The following is a 15,711-nucleotide window of genomic DNA, read 5'->3' on the forward strand; positions in this document are numbered from 1 at the left end:
TCACTGACAATAGACATGTGTCACCGGCATACGTGGTGAGAATAGTGTTGGATGGGTTGGGATGTCAGCTGTGTAAAGGATAGGACCAAGGATACTACCCTGAGGTACACCAGCAGACTGACGGAATAGGGATGAATAAGCGCCGTTGTAATTTACTTGAAATAATCTGTCGGAGAAATAAGAGCGGAGTAGGAATTTACGGATCTTGTATAGCAGTCCTGGGTGCCTGACTCGATCAAAAGCCTGTTCTACATCAAGAAAGACTCCGGAGCACTACATTCCGCGCTCCAATGAAGACGAGACAACATCAACCACACGATGGCATTGCTGGATAGTGGAGTGAGATGTTCGGAAACCAAATTGGTGATCTGGGAATATGTGGTTGGAATCAAGGATAGGGTACAGGCGTCTTAAGCTGAGTTACTCAAGGATTTTGCCCGCGGTAGGTAACAAAGCGATAGAACGGAGGATGGGTATTCAGGCGGCTTTTGAGGTTTGGGAATCATTTTGATTATGGATAATTTCCATGGGTCAGGAAAGTAAGTGGATCTGAGTACAGAATTGTAGATGTAGGAGAGGAATAGAACGGATTTTCGAGGAAGATGTTTTAGAATATGGGATGTAATTAGGTCATAACCGGGAGCTTTGCGGGTAGGTAAATTCTGAATGATGTTGGATATTTCTGAAGGATGAAATGCTTTAGGAGGAAGGGTCATTTGGAGTGGAATGTTTAATTCTTCTTCAATGTATTCGATGTGGGTTAGATTAAGAATGTAATGGTGTTGGTCAAATGTTTTTGAAATGTACTGACCGAATACCTGAGTTTTTTCATCGTCCGATTTAGTCCATGATTGTGATTCAGTAAGAAGAGGGTGATTACAATTTTTGTAGTTAAGTAGCTTCTTAGTGACTACAAAAGATTTGTCAGTAGTTATGAGGTTTTGAGTTAAGTTAGTTAAATTTTGTATTTTCAATTTTTTAAGTTCTGTTTTGAGTTTGTTTGTCAATGTAGTATAATATGTTATATCTGTGGGGTATCTAGTCCTGTACCACTTCGAACGAAAACTTCCCACATGTCTACGCAAACGTTTTAATAAATTTTATTGTATGAAAACACTTCCTGTATTGGAATGAAATTGTAAACTAATAAAATCTGGATGTTTAAAAAAGAAAATGGGTTAATACGACTTTTTGTAAATCAATTCGGAGATGTTGATGTTTAAACCAATCCTTTGTCGTTTTGACCCTGTTATTTAAAAATGGTTCTTGTAAATAGGACTGAACAACCAATATTTAAATCTTTACTGTTTTATAGAATATTGTGTGCTTTAGGGATCAAATAACCTTTATATATATTGTTATTTCTATACGCATTTTCACTAATACCTATACTGAAAAAATATTTTTGTTGTATTTTCCATGAAGTAATATTTTCTTATTGTTTCAAACGTCATTGGAGGGAGGTATACATTTTTTTTTTTAATGAAATAAATATAGGTATTTATATTCCAAAAGCTCCTTCATCCATCATACAATCCGCATATCTTTCCATCAATGACTTATTTTACTCCCTTCTCGGTAATTTCTGACTTACGAGAAAGGAAGGGTTATCCACAGAGTACCACTCTATTCTAACCATGGTGAGGTGTCAAGTTTTCATATCACCACAGAGATAAATGTCGCCCTCCCCCCAGTGTTCGAACCCGCACCAGTTTTGAGCTCCTACCTTCAAATTTAGTTAGAGCGTTGTGCATGAGTTTCATGTTTTTCTATTTTAAAACATTAGTTGGAAATAAAATATCTTATCAAATCTTGACTGTTTGGTATAATGTAATCCACAATGATCTAAGATTATACTTCTCTTTCTCGAGGTAATAAGTATTTCATTTCTCTTCTTACCCATAAATTAAACATGTTAGATTTAGAACATTTTTTAAATTAAATGTATTTTCCTAGAAAAAATCACTTTATTAAATTTCTTATGATTTAAATAAAGCCCATCTAACACACATTGAACAGTAAGATCTCTCTTCTATAACGAACGTATTAATATATTGTGATAATTAAAGAAACTATCATCATACAATTTTTATACTTCGTACAGAAATGGAGATATTTAATTAGGTATTTTGTAATAAGTAAATGTGAGATTGTTTCTAAACTACTTATTTTTACTGCCCCTCGCTGGGTACGCCTACGAGTATGAATATTAATTAGTAATAATCCTTTGTTAATTTATTATTAGTCCAAATAGATCAAGGTATTGATGACTATGAGCTTTGAAGTTTGAGAGATGTGAAAGGAGATAAAAAAATCTTGTCATTTTGTCTTGGTTACTTAAATCTGCACAAATTTATCATGCAACTGATGAGGTGTCCTTTATATAATTTGTTTTATTTTTTTTGGTGATTACTTTCCCCGCTCATGAGAACACAGATGGAGAGTAAGCCCCAAAAAGCACTCTCCTTCCCCTCCGCTCCGCATACATCGTATCCCACCAACAATCTTAAAAGCCCTTCAAGCAATAAGAGGATCATTATATTGTAGTATACATATTTGTGTTTAATAATATATTATTTGTTTTAGAGAAAATAATAGGAAGGTAAGAAAAATTATTAGTGGATGAGGAGGGAAGTTGCTCATCCAAAGAACTGAGAGATGATAAACAAGAAAAAGTGGACTACAGTATTTATAAAATTAACTGAAATGAGCAACTTATAGCTTTTAATACACCTAGGTAATGAGAAATGGGAAAATTAACTAATTATCATATAGACCTCTGATAAATAGTTAATGTAGAGTTGCAATCTTTGCAACTCATTGATACATTGGGGTTGAGAAAATAGGAATTTCACATGATTTATTTTTGGAAAACAGGGCTTCCCTCTCAAAATCTGAGTAACATAAAATAACCCATAATTATTGATATTGCTCTTATAATTTTTTTATTTTCACTTTATCAGTTTCTTTTGAACTTAAAGAAAAAGCAAATGGATGTAATATTTTTACTTAATGTGGTAGATAATTAATACTAAGAAAATTATTTGTATGAGTTCAGCAACATCAAGATCCAAAGAAAGTTGGGTGTAACTGATTAGTTGTAAAATCATAGTAACTGTCAGATCACATTTATTGTAGTTATTTATGACCTTGATATAGAAGTTTAATGATTTAAGTGTTATTGGTAATGGATAATGCAAAAGGTAGGGGATTGGTTTTGAATAAGTTTTGGAAAATTTAGATGTAGTAATGAGTTTTTACTATTATATGAGTATTTTGATTATGTTTTTTTGTATATTAAAATAATGAAATGATTATATATTACATCATAGATATAGAATGTCAAGTCATTTCATACAAATATCATATTTAAAGGTTGGGTTAAACATTGACTCAAAAAATTGATGTTAGGAAGATAAATAAAACTTAAAAATAACATTATTGCCAATCGCGAACTTTGTGGGTCAATTTGAAGTAAAAGCAAGTTCTCATCGCTCCATAACTATTCTAATCCGGTGTTTTGGCCTATAGTTTGCTACAATTGAGGAGAAAAAGAATGGACTGAAAGATATTGTAACTGATGTCTTTGAAATTAAAATTAAGAGAAATGGAGTTGAAAAATATTTCCACATATATATATTAACTTTTGCAACACCCGTGCTTCCCGAAAAAAATAGAGTGGAATTTTTAACTGTCAAGGTCGAACCCTACATTCCCAATCCTTATCGCTGCTATAATTGTAATGGGTATACTCCCACAATAAAACAGTGTAAAAAAGTAATAGTGTGTGCCAACTGTGGTCAGGCCCGTCATACAGAAAACTCGATCTGCGAAAAGCTATCTAGTTGCATTAATTGTTCTGGAAGGCATAAATGCTAATGACCGAAAATGCTCTATTTTTAAAGTACACAAAGAAATCAAGACAATCCGAACAATTAAAAAGGTCTCTTTCATTTAAGCTAAAAATATTCTAAGGAAACAAAATCCGAATATATTCTTAAAATCGTGTGCAGAAGCTGCGAAATATTCTGAAAAAAGATATAGGAATCCAGGTTGACTTTACTCTCGCCCTCCCAGACTTCTGGCCGCACGCTTGCGTTCAAAATCAGTTGAAACCAAGGACAGTACCTTAACAGCTTCCCACCCTACACTTCCTCTTATTTATCCTGCCCCAAAAACAGCTTCTAAGCCCTTAAACCTTCCACCACTTTTACTCATCACCACCTCCTCACTCCCATCCACCTATTTTTAATTTTAATGATTTTAATGGATTTTAACATTTTATGTGGATCGCAAAACACAAACTTACGAGGCACAATAATCGAAAATTTCATTGACCTCTCAGATCTACTTCTTCTAAATTCCGGAGAACCCATCTTTCTTAGTTCCAGTTACGGAACAACAAGACTATAGTGCTATAGAATGGAGCATCCTACCAGATATTTACGGAAGTTACCATTTTCCAATCCTTATTAAACTTTCGAATAAAAATCCTTCATTTCGGGCGAAACCAAGGTGGATATTAGATAGGGCTGATTGCTCTCTCTTTTCTTCCTTGGCTCTTTTCTCCACCTCCCACTCCTCCAAGCGAATTGAGTAGTCAAGACGGATGCGAAGCAATTACAAACACAATCATACAAGTAGCTAACGCGTCAATACCTATGACTAAAGGAATGCCAAAAAGACCACAGGTCCCATGGTTCAATGAAACGTGTAAAAGAGTTCTTAAAGACCGTCACAAAGCTTTAGAAAAATTCCAAAGAGGTATGTCAACTCAAAATCTGATAGAGTATAACAGCGAGCTATATGCCTACAAACGTTCAATCAATGTAAGACTGAATCCTGGAGAAAATTTTAAGGTTTTATTACAGCATCAGCGACATCAGCCTATGTATGGAATAAAATTCGTAAAATCATAAAAAATCTGTCGTACCCCAGATACAACATATTAGTTAATGGGCAATTATCGGATAATTCAGAACCCGTTTAAAATAAATTCACAAATTTTTAATCCAAAATTTATAATCCCGTAAATCATTATAACAATGATAATTCGGAAGACATTGAATTTCAGAATGGCAGTTATGATACGGTTTTACAATATAACCTTCCATTTATGCTGCGGGAACTCAAAAATATTTTAAATGACGTTAAAGGGTCTTCACGCGGTCCGTATCACATTCACTAAGACATGATAAAAAATCTTTCACGTAACACCCTTAATTAGATCCTCGCTTTCTATAACTGCATATTGTCCGTTGGGGAGTTCCCAATTACCAGGCGAGATTCGGTAGTAATGCCAATATTGAAATATTGGAAAGATAAACATTTACCGCCCTATTTTTTCCGACTTGTTGTCTAAGTAAGGTGATAGAACGGATGGTAAACAAGAGACTGATGTGGATAATAATAAATAATGGCCTAATTCATGCTTTTCAGTCTGGATTTCGCAAAGGACGATCTACAATAGATCATTTAGTCACTTTAGAGACCGAAGTCCAATATGCGTTTATCAACAGACAAGCGATTGCAGTATTCTTTGATATGATGAAGGCATTCGATAGTATAAGCCATACAGCTATTCTTCAAAAATTAACGCCCGTATTACATCTAAAAATTTACCAAATCTTCACAAAATCATCACAAATTACTAGGTCTTATATTTGATCATAAATTAAGTTGGAAACCGCACATTACATCATTAAGGTCAGCTGCTACAAAAAACTTTAATATACTCCGGCTGCTTAGCGGTTCATCATGGGGTTCGGAACGGTTACTACGTTAAAACTCTATACCACATTCGTCTGTTCCAACCTAGATTATGGTTCTTTTATCTATGGCTCTGCCCGTTGCCTAACTGTTGCCAAGCTCGATCAGTACATACAGGTATCCGGATTGCTACCGATGCATTCAGGACCAGTCCCATTCTCAGCATTTGCTCTGAAGCAGGCATACCGCTGCTATCATTTAGGAGACAAAAACTAGCTATTAATTATGTTTCCAAATTATTTGAACAAACAAATCATCCAACTTACAAATATATTTTCCGATCTAAATTCTCCATAGCTTTTCGGCAAAAACGAAACCCAACACTTCCTCTGGCAGAAAGAATCACTCTGGCTATCTCTACACTTAAAACAATTCCGATAATGAAGCTTGAAATTCAGAACCCACCTTGGACTCTAAAACAACCTGTAACTATGCAACATCTGTTCCTTATGCACAAAAATAAGACCACATTTGTCAAGTATAAAGAACGTTTGTCGCGTCTACTAGTAAATATTCCGGATTATTTTTTAATATACACTGATGGTTCCAAATCCGAAAGCTCACCGTCTTATCTTTCGTTACTCGCGATTCAACCCACAAATTTAAATTACATGAATACATGAATTGCAAAAACTGACAAATATATACCTGAACATTAAGTTTTTTTTTATTATTGGAAATTATTTAGGTTAAATTATATAGTTGACTATCAACATAATCATTATAGTTGATTCATAATGAATAAAACTTCATTTTTTTAAAATTAAAAATACTGCATTTTACATTATTTAGGTTATATCATGTCGTTGACTATCAACATCATCATTATATCTCCCTTTTGCATTTAATTAATAAAATTTCTGTTTAAAAATAATATTATTGTTAAATATTACTTATTTCCTTTATTAATCAAGCAAAGATAATTTGTGTTTATTTGTCTGGAATTGAGTAAGTGTTTTATTCGTTTGTTATTGATACTGTTTTGTTATCAACATTTTTTAAAGTTTGATCTGAGGCAGTGAACTTAATGTCAAAAATACCTTTTTTTAAAATAGTACTGATATTTTGAAATGAAATTGATTTAATAATAACAATGATTAATAAACTCCATACCAAAAAAAAATACAACTTTAAATAAAATATTTATTCATTAAAAATAACAAATAATATATGTCATGTACTTAAAAATATATACAATAAAGTGAGGAATGGAATACATAAATTTTATTTTATTTTTTGTATAATCATTTAATAAAAATAATTAAATTAATAAAAAAACAATACAAATAAACAAATATAGTTTTTCTTTCAGGTGTTCGAACATGTAGAATTGGTTATAATTTAAAATTTTAAAATTCATAAACATATAAATTTATAATTAAGACATATAATAACACCCACAGACTAGGATACAAAGATACAATATAATTTACAACTTAATACCTAATCTAGTATTGCACAACTGTAGCATGGCGTTGACAATATTTTATTACAATAGGTTACTCATAAAAATAAAATGATAGTTGAATGATAATAAATGCAAATTTTCTTTTATAAATACTCTTATATAGATGTGTATGTGAACAAGTAAATTTGTTATATATTTTTTTATATCTTTGGTAATATTTGACAAATATTGCCTACATTACTTTATGTATGTACATACTATATGAGCACGTTTCTTAAATATTTACACTTAAAATTAAACTTTAGTAATTATTTGAGATGTTAATTATTTAATCTTATCCAATTGGCTCTGAGCCCTTGAGCAGATCATGCTAGATTACAATGTTCAAATCAGACTAATATTGAAGGATTACAAAACATTAATCTATATCAAGGGTTTCCTAATTTATTATTACCAAAAATGTTATAATTCAAATAAATAATGAATAAAAAAATTTTTAGAACATACTATTTCCTGAGAATAACATAATTGTAAAAATTTAAATTGAATCTAACTAATTTCAGTTATTAATGGTTAAATATTTCAAATTATTAGCTGAATAAATACTTTTTACATTTGAAAAATAAACTGATTATCAGGTTCATCCTGAGATTTATCTTATGGATTTTTCATTATAGTTTCATTGGTTTATCAAAACTACAATGTTATAATTATTCCCATTTGTATTATTACTATTACCCATTAAAAGTTATTGAGGTTTTATCACATGTTTTTCCTTTCCTTAATACTTTAAACGTAATTCATTTCACAATATTTAAAACTTTTCCAAAATTCTTGAGACGATGATTCAGGCCATTAGCTGAGTGCTCCACTTTTGATTTCGATTTTTCTCCAAACTATTCTTCTTAAATTGTGCTTTCAACTTCTAAAACTTCATCACAAACTAGATACATTTCTCTATAATAAAGAATTAATTTGCTATTCTTAATTGTAGTAAAAGATTCCCAGAATAAAGATTTTTTTCTTACTTTTTCTTTTTACTTTTTCTTTTTACTTAGTTGCAGAAGGAATGTTTGTTTCAGATTGAACAGCCAGGCTCTGTCCGAGAGGAGTAGATGCTTAAAATCATCATTTTTTAGCTAATCCTTACAGATTTGCTCTTATTAACATTTTTAAGAAAATATTACAATATTATTATAATCTAAAGAAGTACCTTCTCCTCACACATTTCGTTCTGCTTAAACAACAAATAAATTGTAGTTTTATATATGTTGAATATGCTTTAAAAAGGATGCATGTGTAGGTGAATAATTGAAATATGACCACTTAACTACTTACAATTTACTTGTAAAAGTTTAGGAACCCCTGAACTAATTTACTAAATGTATGTAAACTTAATCACCTTAAAAATAAATAATTATTTACAAATATTCATGAATAATTGTTATCATTTGTGATAACATCCAAATTATCATTACCATTACAGTTTTACATTTATGATTTGATTATGAAATTCAGTGGGAAGCAGTAAGTTGGTGTGATCCACAATGCTAGATAGAATTAGATTTAAAAATCTCATTTTTTTCTCAATTGATCAAACTACTAATCATTTTTTCAATAATGCATTGTATTAATAACAGTTGCTATTTTGTTAAAAAATATGTTATTTTTAGATAAATCAAAAATTGGCCATGATTTTAAATTAAAATTAATGTTAAAAATTTATAGAATTGCGTTATTGTTCATTATCACAACAAAATTGATAGTCCTGGCTTTTTATTAGATCCAAATCAAAAACAGTTTCAAGACTATGTAGAGGTAGATGACAAGCTCCTAATTTGAACTAAAATAGAGGATCATTGCAATGTTTTTTACATGAATTATATTGTCAAATTTACGTTTCTGATTTTTAAAATGATTTTTCATTCAGTTTGAGTTTCTTTTGATGAAAATTTCCATTCACCACTCAATAGAAACACCATTCACGTTTTTGGTACCTTTGTATAAATCAAAGGACAATTATGCTCTTTTGAATTGTCAGATTGTACTAAAAATATTGTGGATACACGTTCAGGGAGTTCGTCGACAAGTTGGGTGTTTTAAGGTACCTCAGGTAATCAAAGGGAATCGCCGCATATCCACCAATGCGCCCTGGGTTCGATGTCGGTTTGATGGGGGTACCATCTCGTTCTGTGGCCGGAGTGCTGTCGTCAGGTGTCTCTGGAAAAAGTACTGGACCGTTTTTGTTATCGTAGGCGGCCTTAGGGATCTTAGATGGCTCTGCCTGAGGCATCATGACCGCCATTCCGCCGGGTACGTAGTGGAAGGTTGGGGCAAGTGGGATGTACTTCACGTTCATCGGCCGGTGGTCAGCGATATCATCATGATGTTGGAAGATCGGCTTGACAACATGCTGCCCTGGCTTGATGCCGTTGAGAGGCCTTTTGACTGGACGCCACGGACCGGGGAGTTGGTTTGGCGATGACGGCTGCTTGGAGTACTGTTGGAGCTTGGGCTTTCTGGAAGGCTTGTGTGGCTGCTGCTGGTAGCTGGGGAGCATAGACGGCCTGTAGTAGGTGGGCGGAGGAGCGGGCTTGCTCTGGCTGGGGGTTTGGAAGAGCTGATGGCCGGCAGGACTCGACGTCTTGACGACAGCATTGAAGCCGTTGGTCCCATCTGCTGTGTAGCTCACTGTCCGGACGGAGCCATCGGGCTGGACAAGGCTGTACTCTCCCTTCACCTGGTCTCCATTTCTCTCTTCCCATTGGTCCTTCATGTCTCCAGTGTGGGGGTCCTTCACCCCGTACTTGAACGAGTAGTTGGGCCTTGTCTGTGAACAGTTAAAATACATTCTGTTATTCTTTAGTTATGTATTTGTTCATGATTATTGTATAATATGGATGTGGATAGTCATTACTATTATTAGTTTCTTATAATTAAGAAGACAGGGTTCCATATTTACAAAAATTGTATATAATGAAGCCTCATACTTTGTTATTATTCTAAATAACTAATATAAAAATACTTAATTCAAATAGGAATAATAATTATATATACTGTTTTTGAATAATATAGCGTTTTTGAATAAATTTAAAGTATTGTTTATAGCTATTATATGTTTCAAATCCCTCGAATAGTTTTTAATGCAACCAGAAGGTTTAAAGTTAGATAAAACACTAATTCAGATTTTTGTCCATTGTTCTTGTAGTTGCAATTCAAATTTAGTTCATTTAGTTCCCATAGTTTCTCTAACCTATCTTGAAGAAGTGATAAATCAAGAAAAATATAGCTACCATGATGGTCCTTGTCTTTGAGAGCTATTAGGTGTGTAGAATTAATAAAGAGAAACTTATATGTAAATTTTTTTCTTTTCTATAATAAGCCAATCACATTCCAGTTTAAAATTTTCTGAAAAATCTCCGGTGTTTTTTTAATTTTTTTTTATATAGGGTTTAACTTCCTTTTGTAATCCAACTTTATACAGGAAAGACGGGCTATCCTACTCATTACAACCCTCTTCCATTCAGAGTGGAAAAATCGAAATTATGCCCGAAGGTCCTCCACGAAATAAACATCAACTCACCTAGGCCAGATTTGAATCGACACAGCTTTTGTCTCGAGAATAATAAGTTTAAGTAAGTGGCTCAACACACCCGATCATTCACAGCCTATTAACGGATTTGAAAATCTGTATAAGCGTTTTGAGTTTCTCAAGTAATTATTCTCTGACACAATAGAAGTTTAAGTATCGTAAGTAACATAAACAGTCAGAACAATAATTAATTAAAAACAAGATACTTCTATGAAATTATTATTTGACCGGTCTTGATGGTATAATGAACCCGCGGAGGCCAGACTGGTTGATGACCATGATCTTAGACTATCGCAATTAGCGAAGGTGATGTAAGAGGAATCCAGTGTCAGGGCTGTGACTGCATTCCTCTGCGCCTCTTGCGCTCCGTCCCATCATCACGCTTTGTTTTCTTTTCTCACCTTCCTGTCATAATTGACTCAACTCACCTCCTTTATTGTACCCACTTTTAATTAAGGATTGCCTTTTTTTTGTGTTATAATCCCCTCTTGTGAGATTGTGACGTGTCGTACATCGACCAACCTACTTCTTGTAGGTAATTGTTTGTTTCGAACTAAAGATAAGTAAGGTTACCTTCCCATTTTAATCTAATATTTCAAAAATGAGATAGGACCGTCGCTCTCCGGGGGTCTTAGCAGGCGGGTCCAGTAAAGCGGACCCTCCCCGCTCAACATAAAACTGAAGCATAACTTGCTCTCTCCACACACAGTTGATACCCTTATCAACCTTAAAATACCTTCGGGTAAAACAATAATTTAGAACTTATATATTTTCTGTAATTGTAACTATTTTCTACAGGAGGGCACGATTTAATTAATAAATGAAAAAATAATTTTCATCACAACTTAGTATTCTTGTGTTAAAAGCAGTGCCGGTTCGAATTTGGTCTGGGTGAATTGGCTTTTATTTCGTAGCAAACCCTCGGAATAAATCTCATTTCCCTGACTAGCTATAATATGCTGGTGATCAGTAGAATAACTAGTCTTATCTTCCAAAAGTTGGAAACCCCAAGGAGGAAAAACTCGAAATAACAAAAATAATAAATTATATATTTAAAATTGTAACAAGTGTTAAAAAAAGAAAACAATAAAAAAAAAGTCTTATAAATTTTTTATTTTCAATATTGGTTCTTATAATCAGGAATTTTCCTCGGCTAAGCTTCATGTCATCAGTGGCCCATCCTGAAGCCATATTTATGGGACACAAGTTTCTAAAAAAAATTGGTAACGCTATTGACTTTTTAATAATAAAAATACACAATAAATAAATGGGGATCATTGAATAACATTTTATCGAATCTGTAAACGGTTTTCTTATGTATAAGTATTAATATGTTTTGATGAAAACACTTGTGACGTTACTCAATAGAAGTGAATGCAATAACATGTCGGGGTATTTTACCTTAGCTTAATAATAAACTTTAAAAAAAAACTTTCCAAGGATGGCAATATAATTGAATGACTTGAAACAAAGATACAAAACAAGGCACAATGTTGAAAACAATTAGAATTTTAATATGAAAGACCCTAGATCGTTTAAATTCTCCAAGTGATGCATAGATTGTTTGCTGTAATAGCAAACTTTAAACAATATTTACACAACCAGAACCTTTAGCACTTAACAGTACAGTGGATTCTTACTAATCTGAAATAATAATAGGGTTCGGATTATTGAAACATTTGGATTACTGAACGGAGATAATAGCCATATCATAAATAACCAAAAAAATTAAAAACAAAAAATATTATGTTGATGTATTAATAAAAATATTTTTACAATAATTAATCATTGTTCAGAAATTTATTGAAGCGAAACTCCTTTACCGATGTTCTGAAACTCAAGAAAAAAAAAATTATAAGATAGTAAATTGATTTCGTGATGCGAGATGAAACTGAAGCTGTGGTGGGGAAGGGACGCATGTCTAGCAGAATAACTTTATATCGTAATAGGAGAGTAGAAGCGTAAAAATTCTCGTAGCGCCGATCCCATTAAGTGAGCCTCTGTTCTTATTATCATTATCTATAATCGATTTTTTTTTTACTAGATTGACTTGGAAAATTGCTGTTTTATTCTTAATTATTATTCTGGAATTAATATTTTCTGGTTTGAGCTATAAGAGGGAACAAACGTTCAAGAAGATTCACTTCTGTCGGCCAGTCTCAAGACAGTCATAATTTTTTTAAAACTATTTTTAGTGAAATAAACTGAGATTTTTGTTTGGTATTTATTTTTAAAAAAAGTTTACAACGGATAAGGTCTTAGGGGAAGAACTTTCAGTATTGCCACGCTGCTACCGCTGCCTAAATTGCATAAAACACATAAATATGTCTACACTAAGAAATGTTTATTTTTATTTAAATACTATTACCTCGGCTCCACAATAACAAAATGAATAATCAACGGACTGCGATAGACCAGCACATAACAAGCGCGAACAGAGCCTTCATCTCTGTCAGAATATTGAAATCCCGAAAAATCTAAAACCAAGGAAGTATAATGCAGTGATAAAGCCAACTCCCATATACGACTGCAAGACAGGTATAACAAACTGCTAACAGGTACCCTAGAAGACAGAATCTAAAGATTTGAACGAAAAGACCTTCGTACAATTACAGGAGTGATCTAGGATCAGAGTCTTAACACATGGAGGAGAACTAACAATGAACTGCTTGTAGAGATTAATCAGTTAATATCTCACGATGCGCAGCAAGGTAGTTAAGATAGTAGGAACATGTGGCTCGAAGCAATCCATCTGGTCGCCTCTACACATGGTAAGAGACAGGGAGGGAGGCCAAAAAACAGATGGATAGTCAGAATCAACAAAGTTTTTATGCTGTTTTATTTATTCATTACTTTTTTTTATAACTCTTTTGAGGCAAATTTGTATTTTTTTTTTATTGTTTATGCTTACTTATTTTATTTATTTGTAAATAGTTTACAAACATGTGGAGTTTTGGCGAACTCAATTTGTTTAGGGGCTACCCCCAAAAAGAAGTAAATAATTATATTCTTTTCTTTAGCCTTTCAAATACTTAGATAGTGTCTTTCATCTCGATTACTGAGTCTTCGAAAAATATGAATTCGTGAGTATTTTGTTTCTGTTGCAATCTGTTAGGTCTATCCTGAATCGTTGTAAAACCAGTTTTTTTTGTCGAAAAAAATATCTTCAGTACTGCACGATATGGATGATATTAGATTAAGATGGATCCATGAAGTTCGAAGTAGACCATGAATGTTACAGTCGAAGGCAAGATACTATGTAGTAGACCGAATGCAAGGTGTATTGAAGGAATTAACAATGATATCATAGTGCTAGTAACAAAAAATTGAAAATCAACCTTAGACAGATAGAAGTGGGACAGATTTGTTGAGGTAGCTCTAGAATACCAAGGTCTTCAAAGGACACGTAAAAAAAAGTATTATAATACAGATGAGTATATTTTTATATAATATAATATTGATGTTTAATTTATCATTTGAATGACAAAGAAATTAAAGCAAGAAAATTTTTATAATTTTTGGTTTGTATTAAGTTTAACATATTTATTAGGCTGTCCTATTTCATACGCAACATTATTCTAACTTTTAAATAAGAATAATTCTACTGAATTTATAAATATTAAATATTTTTTATTGAATTATTTACAAATTTGCCTATTTCAAAGTGTTAACTTTCTAGGATTCTCTGGCATTTTAATAAAACAAAAATTTCACTAGTAATGCTCGTACAGTTAGAGCCAAAAATGTTAGTACATCTATTTAAAAAAAAATAAAAATATTGCTATTATTTGCAGTGAGTAATTTAGATAAATAAAACTATTTACTTGTTTATCAGTTATTTATTAAAATGTACATATTTTTATATAATATTAATCATATGTAATTGAATCAAAACAAATTAATCAGCTACCGATGTGTTTTTTTTAAACAAAATTTTCAGCTCAAATTTAGAGTTTTCTTTTTAAAAAGCTATCATATTGTGTATAATGCATTAAACCATCGATAAATTCAAGTGACCTCACTACAGCAGCATTTTAACTTACGCTTATAATTTGAAAACAAGAGGTATTAGAAAATTTAATCCAGCAATCGGAAATCCTTTAGTTTGAAATTGAAAAGAGAAACGCAATCTCAACTATTAAGCATAAGGTTACTCTTTTAAGTCACTTATGGTGCTGGAGTGGAACCTACAGAATTTATTGATGTTATAATGCACCATATTAAATATATTGATATTTATAGAAAACTATATTTTAAAATTATTTATTATCGAGCAATATAAATGGTTATTTGTATTTATGGTTTATTCGAACTGTTTTATTTATTTACTTATTATTTCTTTTATGAATGTTTTGAAGCAGATTTCTTTGCTGTTCATTGATTGTTTATAACTTAAGCTTACTTATTTATATGAAATCCGTCCGATTCAATATATCGAACCGAAATTCGATTCGTATATCGATTTATACGAAATCCGAGTTTCAAATTTGAGAAAAGTTGTCTCAACCCTATCCCTAAGTATCATAGACCTGATAATATCATAAAATTTAAAAATGTCATATATATTTAGCTAGGCGATAATTATTGCAGAGCTTTATTTAACTTATCAAATGATATACTAGCCGTTTTATGTTATATATTATTATTATAAAAATAAACTTAAAGTTTATTTTGTAGATTAGACCTTAAAGATAATCTTATCATTTCTATATGGGACTTTTCACCGACGTAAGTCACTATTTTTTTTCAATTATCGCACTATACAAATTGTAATTAATCAGAATATTATGCTATAACAATTAACCATGCGTAAAGATAATAAAAGTGAAAACATGGTCATTTGGAACCTTAATAACTCAGGAGAATTAAAATTAGTTCTCTTGACGAAGCCGTATCGAGTCGTATTGAGGGGACTCCATTCCACTACTCCATCTACAGCCAT

At 32.1% G+C, this 15,711-nt stretch overlaps 1 protein-coding gene across 1 annotated transcript; it reads right to left on the reverse strand.

Moving 5' to 3' along the window:
- Positions 1-6,976: 6,976 nt before the first annotated feature.
- Positions 6,977-10,001, reverse strand: LOC106680535 (uncharacterized). Its single transcript, XM_067051512.1, has one exon. The coding sequence runs from the start codon at positions 9,951-9,953 to the stop codon at positions 9,225-9,227; it is 729 nt and encodes a 242-aa protein (XP_066907613.1). The 5' UTR covers positions 9,954-10,001; the 3' UTR covers positions 6,977-9,224.
- Positions 10,002-15,711: the final 5,710 nt, after the last annotated feature.

Source organism: Halyomorpha halys, unplaced genomic scaffold (genome assembly GCF_000696795.3).
Source record: "Halyomorpha halys isolate HHAL.00 unplaced genomic scaffold, Hhal_1.1 Scaffold266.1, whole genome shotgun sequence".
Taxonomy (NCBI): Eukaryota; Metazoa; Arthropoda; class Insecta; order Hemiptera; family Pentatomidae; genus Halyomorpha; species Halyomorpha halys.